Below are 6630 nucleotides of genomic sequence, written 5' to 3' on the forward strand. Positions count from 1 at the left end.
TCAATGCAAAAGACAGAGTAAGACACACGTCTTTACCACTTCTATACGGTCATTAGAATATTTGTTGATCTAGAAATGACACGTCAGTGGTCTCTTGCTTTGTAGGAGGGAGACACACCAATGCATGATGCTGTACGGCTGAACAGATTCAAATTTATCCAGTTGCTCCTGTTGCATGGAGCCAATCTGAAACTGAAGAACTATGTAAGTTTATTAAAAAAGACTCCTTCTACAGATTCATAAACGATATGTACACCTGAGTGGGCAGGAAATTCTCATTCTGCTAAACTAACTACATCATGTCTGGTTCAAATGCATTTTATTTGCATGATACAACAATGGATATCACCAAAAAGCAGCTCTGCAGAAAAAATATATATGCATTTTTAAATTCATAATTTTTTGTCCCTAGTTTATTCACTTTAAGTTTAATTCCTAACGAGCAAGCCAGGGGTAAATGTGTCAAGTAAAAGCTCTCTGGTGAACCAGATTCAGTAGGAAACCCATCCTCATTTGGGTGACCCCGAATATTTATTGTAAATTAAAGAAACATTATGCATCCTAACAAAAATGTATTGAATTAATTTATAGTTGGTAGACTGTGGCCTTGTACCTCAGGGGTTGGAGGTCTGAATAATTCCTCCACCCATGTGTGTGGAGTCTGCATGTTTCTCCTATACTGCTGGGGTTTTCTCCCTCAGTCTAGTGTAGGCTGAATTGTACCCTCAAATTTGCCTTAGTGTGTGAATGCATGTGTGATTATGCCCTTTGATTGGTTAAAACCCCTTTCCAGGGTGCTCCCTGCCTTGTGCCTCTAGACTTACCCTTTCCTTGTGTAAGATAAATGTTATTAAAAATGAATGAATAGACTGATTGTGATCCTATGACTAAAACACAGCCGAAAGAAAAGTCTTGCCTCGGCTGCATGTTTTGTCCTGGATGCACACAGCGCCATCTACTGACAATTAGGTTAACATTTGCATGAGATCTGTTTCATTAATAATGATCTTGTTACAAGACCATGCCACAGGAATTTTGATAAAAAAAATATTTTGAATTGATTTACAAAAATGAAAAGAAAAAGAATTCACAGGCATTTGTTTTGTTAACACAATACCGAAACACAGCTCTTTTAACATCTGTAGCTTAGCTGCCTGCTTTTTTTTTTCTTAGCTCCTGTCTCATTTTCTAAGCTTCCTGAGATAAATGTGTTTGCTGAACAAATAAAGGTAAATGTTTTTCTTAGTCTGACACAAGGCCTATTTTCTGCAGGAGGGTAAATCACCCATGGACAGCGTTTTGGAGTGGCAGAATGGAGCGAAAACTATTTTAGGCAACTATAAACACAATAAAAACTCACAAGATAAGTAACAACTGAACATCACTGTTGAGCAAAAACTGATGAACAGGAAGTGATTATTTAAGATGGGCTGCTGATGTGGGGTAGTGAGCAAATTTGTCAAATGAAAAATGTACAATATTTATGAGGTTATTGGAAAGTAAGGTGAAATATAATGACATTTTTCAACTAGAACTTGGTGCAGACCGAAAGGAAATGTGAGTTTAGAGTTGTACTGTTTACAGAGCAGGTTTCGCCCACATGTGCTTAACTACAAATTCATATTTTTTATTTCCTAAAAATTTCTCTAAAGCCTTAAAAACCAGCACTGGTTTTAAAATATTGTAATTTGCTTGAGCATGGCATAAATATAGTCAATAATGATATTTATGATTTTTTTAAGTCTAATTTGATGTGTGGTTTATTTCAGCAAACCTGTACTGAATAAATCTTTTTACTGATCTGCTTTTTTCTGTTATTGAGAAGCTACACAAATGAGAAAGTCAGCAACAATTGGTTTCATGGTATTTATTTATAGCTGACCAAAATAACAGAATATAAACCAAAACATCAGTTTCATGGTTTATTATCTTATACATTTGAGATACGTATCCAGTATATGCACAGATACTGATCCTCTCTGCAAACGTCTGCTACGAGCTGACATATCGCAAGAGTAATGACTGCATGATTCAAAGCATTTCCATGTGCTTGTATCAGTGTTGTGTCCATCAATATCACAGGCATAAAACACATCAGAGGATCAATAATGTCAGCTCTGATTCAATACAGAGGCAGCAGTTCCTGAAACTGACCACAGTGTGAATGAATACTGTAGACTCAACAAAAAACAACAACAAAATTATAAAAACACTGCTGTTACAATGCGACTTGAAATCTGAACTAAAGTGCTTCGGTTTTGGCTCTCTTTAAAGCTGGAGAAGCTTCATCTGGCTGCTCACTGGGTGGATGGCTCTTCTTTTTCACGTGAATAATCCCCAAAGCTGTCATACGGGTCTCTGTAATGGAAAAGCATTACAATATGTGTGACTAATTTATCAGCAGTATTTAAAAAAAAAAAAAGAAAGAAAAAAAAGAGAAAAAAAAAAAAACAACAATGAATGAATGTACTAACACATGATGTCTGTTAAACTCTGAATAGAAAGAAACTAAGAAAGAAATTGTGGTTATAAAATTATGGAAGGAGTCTCCAGTGCCAGCACGTTCAAACATCTTATGGATCTGTTATTTTTGTTTTGTTTTTTTAAATGAAGCACTTTGCATTTTTTTATGGTCCAAGCTGCATCTTTCTTCAAGGAAAAGTGAGGGAACATCTGTTTTTAATGTAATGCTATAATGTAAGCAACAACAGAAACCTGTTAAACTGTCTTTCACTGAGGCTCCGCTACAGTGAATGTAACTATAAACGGATATAACGTGATTTTTAGCCAATAAAAATTGTAATAGTTAAATCGCTGTGATTTAAGAGGCATAAAACACTTCAACAGATCACACAAGTCATGTTACGTTAGATAGGGTGCAAACCATTTTACCTCCATGCAGGACAACAGATCGGCAGTTTGTGGAGACTGCAGCTTTAGCGTCCCCGTCAGAAAGGCCAAACACCAGCCCACTACATTCTAAATTAAGGACCAAGCTGAATACATACAGGACCTCAAACATCATCCAACACTAGCGATAACTGTAAAGGATACAGATTGGCGATGTCGTACGGGCCACGCAACTCGAGAGCCTAAATCAAGAAGGAGAGTTTGAGACTCAAACAATTAAAGGAAATTTTTATATGCATGGTCTGCTTTCACACAGCATGTATAGTGATGTTTCTATACAGAAGTAATGCTCTTACTGTCTCCGCTCCACTCGCCATAATGACATTCTGAGAAGGTGAAAATTCCACGTTATTCCAACACTGAACTCATAATATTCATAACCACATTTTAAAATCACACTTGTGTTCTGTGAGTTAGTCACCTTCCCCTTGCACACATCCACGAGGTTGATAGCATTAGTGATTGTGTATTTCTTCATAGTGGAGTCTCTGATGGCCGCTGTGTAGCTTATCTCAAAAAACACTCCTCTTTCGATTGCCTAGAAGAGTAAACATTCATAGTCAAAGCAAAGACAGTGAGGGAAAAACACGCCTCCTGAGTTTCATGTTATTTCGCTCTGTGTATAATATTGTTTCGACAGTTACTCTGTTTAATTACTAGTGTTTAATAGATGCTGAGTGTCACAAATAGAATAGTGTAACTAAATAGTCAAAATATGGGAGCGCCACTGTTTAACTAACCCCATTTATTGGGGACCTTTTGCAATGGAAAGGCTGTTTTTCGGTCGCTGCTATACAGATGATGTCCACATCATACGTCATACAGGCAGCCTGTTAAAACAAGAGATTTAAAGAGTTATACTACTTTAAAGCACAAAAATCTAAAGAAAAAACATTTACAGACAATATTTACAAAGTCAAGATACTTTAAAGTGACTGAAATTACACAGAAATATCAATACTACTCAAAACTATTTTAAATTGTGTTAATAGGACACAATAAAACTGCACTTAGGTTTCTACCTGCCATATAGAAAACTCCTCAGACAAACTGCCCCAGGAAGACAGTTGAGTGTGGTATTAGTAAGCTAAGAAATCTTTCCAACACGACACGTGTTAGGTCATATTCCAAATCCCTTATTCAGTTATTCCACCAGGAGTAATTCACCTGGTTTTACGTGACTTTTTGCATATTGTCATGCTGCGACTGTCATATCTTTATGCCAGATGTGCCAAGAACAGAATGACCTTCAACAATGTTTTTGTTCGTCATGTACCGATATATAACGCAAAGGTCACAATCATCACGGTGGTCTGTATGTCTTCTCTCAATTATTTAACTTTGGATATTTTTCACAAGTCCTGGTGTCTGCATGACTGATATTCCTCAGCCTGTATTAAAGAAACTGAACAAGAACAAGTGAGATGAAACACTTGGGATCTTAGAGACAAACCTAACAACACTGTCATTCAGCATGGACTAGTTATATCCTGCTTCTTATTGCAAAAAAACAATCACCTTGTGACATTTCTGGAACTTGTCAAAGAGCCAGTTATGATGAGCAAAATACTCCTGAACATTTGTAAATGAACTAAAGCAAACAAAAGGAAGTAGTTGCAACATCTGAGTCAATACAGATTAGCAAGTCCAAATCAGACAAGCAGAAAAATACATCTCTAGTGTTCCATTGCACAGGCCTCTCCTGGCTACACAACAATACAACACCTGACCAAGAAAACAAGTTGAAAGTTCAATGCTGCAGGCATCCATAGCCAGGAGTCCAAAAGACAGAAAATGGGTTTGAGAGATGATAATACTCTCTTTCTCCTTCGTCGATCAGTGCAACACTAGTCAATTATTTTTTATATATATTAGACGGTTTATTCAGCTTTCTAACTTCTTAAATGCCATAATCTTGTAACCTTTCACATCTGTAGATGCCAAACTGCATTGCGTTGCTGTGTACCTGTACAATGCAATGACAAAGTTCTATCTATCTATCTATCTATCTATCTATCTATCTATCTATCTATCTATCTATCGCAAACTATTAGCTTCTGTATGGAGAAGATGGCAGATAGCACATTGGCTAAATTCATTTGGGTCTCCAAGGATGCTTGTGTCTCTACCTCCAGGGTCTAGTAGCTGCTGTTGTGTGATAAAGAGCTAGCTAGTTGCTCGGCCATGACAAATAACAAACTATACTTCCTGAATAGGCTGAGCAAATAAATAAAGACCATCACAATTCTCAGTGTTAAGCAGAAATATCACTGTACAGCACAAAATAGATTCTATGGACATATGCCAACGACCAAAAGTTTGTGGACACCTGATCACAAAACCTACACTGTCTGCTTTCACCAAAACTTTTGAAGCACACAATTGTACAGGATGTCATTGTATGCTAATGTAGGGTTCTTGGATTCTTTATAAACCATTAGAAATGATCATTAGAAACATGTTACAGTGAGACATTGCCCATTTGTTCAAAGTGAGCAAAAGATGATATGCCAAGTTTGGTGTGGAAGAACCAAGGTGGCCTGCAGAGCTCGGACCTTATCCCCTCTAAACAGCAGTAGCTCGGGCTAAGCTGACCAAATGTAATGTGTAATGTGCAAACCCTTCTCAGAAGTGATTAGGTTATTATAACATAAATCTGGAACAGGATTTTCAGTAAGCACATATGGATGATGGCATCTACTATTTTTGGTCATGCAGTTTTCAACAATTAAAAAAATGTACAGAAACTTACATGGAAGAGTTTCTCTGTTTTGGGAAACACAGCCAAAATGTCAAAGTTCTTGTATTCATTGGACGGCCTCTAAAGTCAAAGTCACAAAATAGTATAAGATATGGCATCTCTGTTTTATTATTTTTCGTTATGATTTACATTTTATATGAACTTACAAAGTGAGAGGCATCAGTGGCCACCACAGTCAACCGGTTCAGCACTTTAATTGGTCTGGATTTCCCCTGTGTGTTTGTAGGGTGAAAAAATATGTATATATTTATACTGTATATTATTATTACTGTATAATTTATAGACTGTATATAAATCACCTGAACTATGGGGAGTTTCTCACACAGCTCTGAAACAGATAGTGGCTTAGGAATTTGCTGCAACAGATATCAAAATAACAGGATATGAATAATTTACTCAAATACAATTATTCCATCGGCAGGGAAGAAACAATAGATTACCTGTTTCTTTTGCTGTGGTTCCACTACATAATTTATTGCAACTGTGGAGTAACCAACTGAAAAACAACAGAATTAATATTTGATTAAGTGTGGATCTCATACAGGATATGCTGTGAAACATGGAAATGGCCTGAGCTGCCTGTCCAGCTATCAATCTAATGAAGAGCAAACTTACGGTGAGCAGCTGTTTCTATAATGTTCTGCAGTTTTGTCTTGTCGCTGATTGCGATTATGTTTAGATCCATATATACCGACATTTTCGTTGCAAAACTCTTCAAAATGTTGTATGTAAATGATAGATTTTTTTCTCAAAGCGTTTGGATGCGTTAAAACTACACTGCAACGCGGCTTGACAATCTATACAGCTCAGACATGGGCGCCATATAAAAACGTGGTTAGACGTTCACTGTTTGGGAAATGTAGTTTTTACGCGGCACGTGGTTCCTTCAGATTGCATACATGACAAGCGAATATAAAACTACAGCGCGGCGCTTCCGCTTCCATGAGGCCTTTCGGCTC

The 6630-nt window shown here is 37.0% G+C and overlaps 2 protein-coding genes across 2 annotated transcripts in view; one reads left to right on the top strand and one right to left on the bottom strand.

Moving 5' to 3' along the window:
- ankrd1b (ankyrin repeat domain 1b (cardiac muscle)) overlaps positions 1-1696 on the top strand; it is a gene marked incomplete at its 5' end in the record, with an annotated part of 9599 nt that extends 7903 nt beyond the window's left edge. Inside the window, 3 exon segments of the mRNA XM_046853895.1 lie at positions 1-17; positions 106-204; positions 1273-1696. The exon segment at positions 1-17 is cut by the window's left edge and continues 82 nt beyond it. Coding sequence (XP_046709851.1) covers positions 1-17; positions 106-204; positions 1273-1371 — 215 coding nt within the window.
- A 156-nt stretch (positions 1697-1852) lies between these two features.
- rpp30 (ribonuclease P/MRP 30 subunit) lies at positions 1853-6502 on the bottom strand. The gene is made up of 11 exons (XM_046852987.1): positions 6287-6502; positions 6112-6167; positions 5971-6027; positions 5818-5883; positions 5663-5731; positions 3651-3740; positions 3332-3448; positions 3207-3236; positions 3055-3092; positions 2893-2972; positions 1853-2358 (listed from the first exon to the last, which is right to left on the bottom strand). Exons 1-11 carry the CDS (start codon positions 6366-6368, stop codon positions 2243-2245), a joined length of 801 nt encoding a protein of 266 aa, XP_046708943.1. The 5' UTR covers positions 6369-6502; the 3' UTR covers positions 1853-2242.
- Positions 6503-6630: the final 128 nt, after the last annotated feature.

This window comes from Silurus meridionalis, chromosome 7 (assembly GCF_014805685.1).
Source record: "Silurus meridionalis isolate SWU-2019-XX chromosome 7, ASM1480568v1, whole genome shotgun sequence".
NCBI classification, from domain to species: domain Eukaryota; kingdom Metazoa; phylum Chordata; class Actinopteri; order Siluriformes; family Siluridae; genus Silurus; species Silurus meridionalis.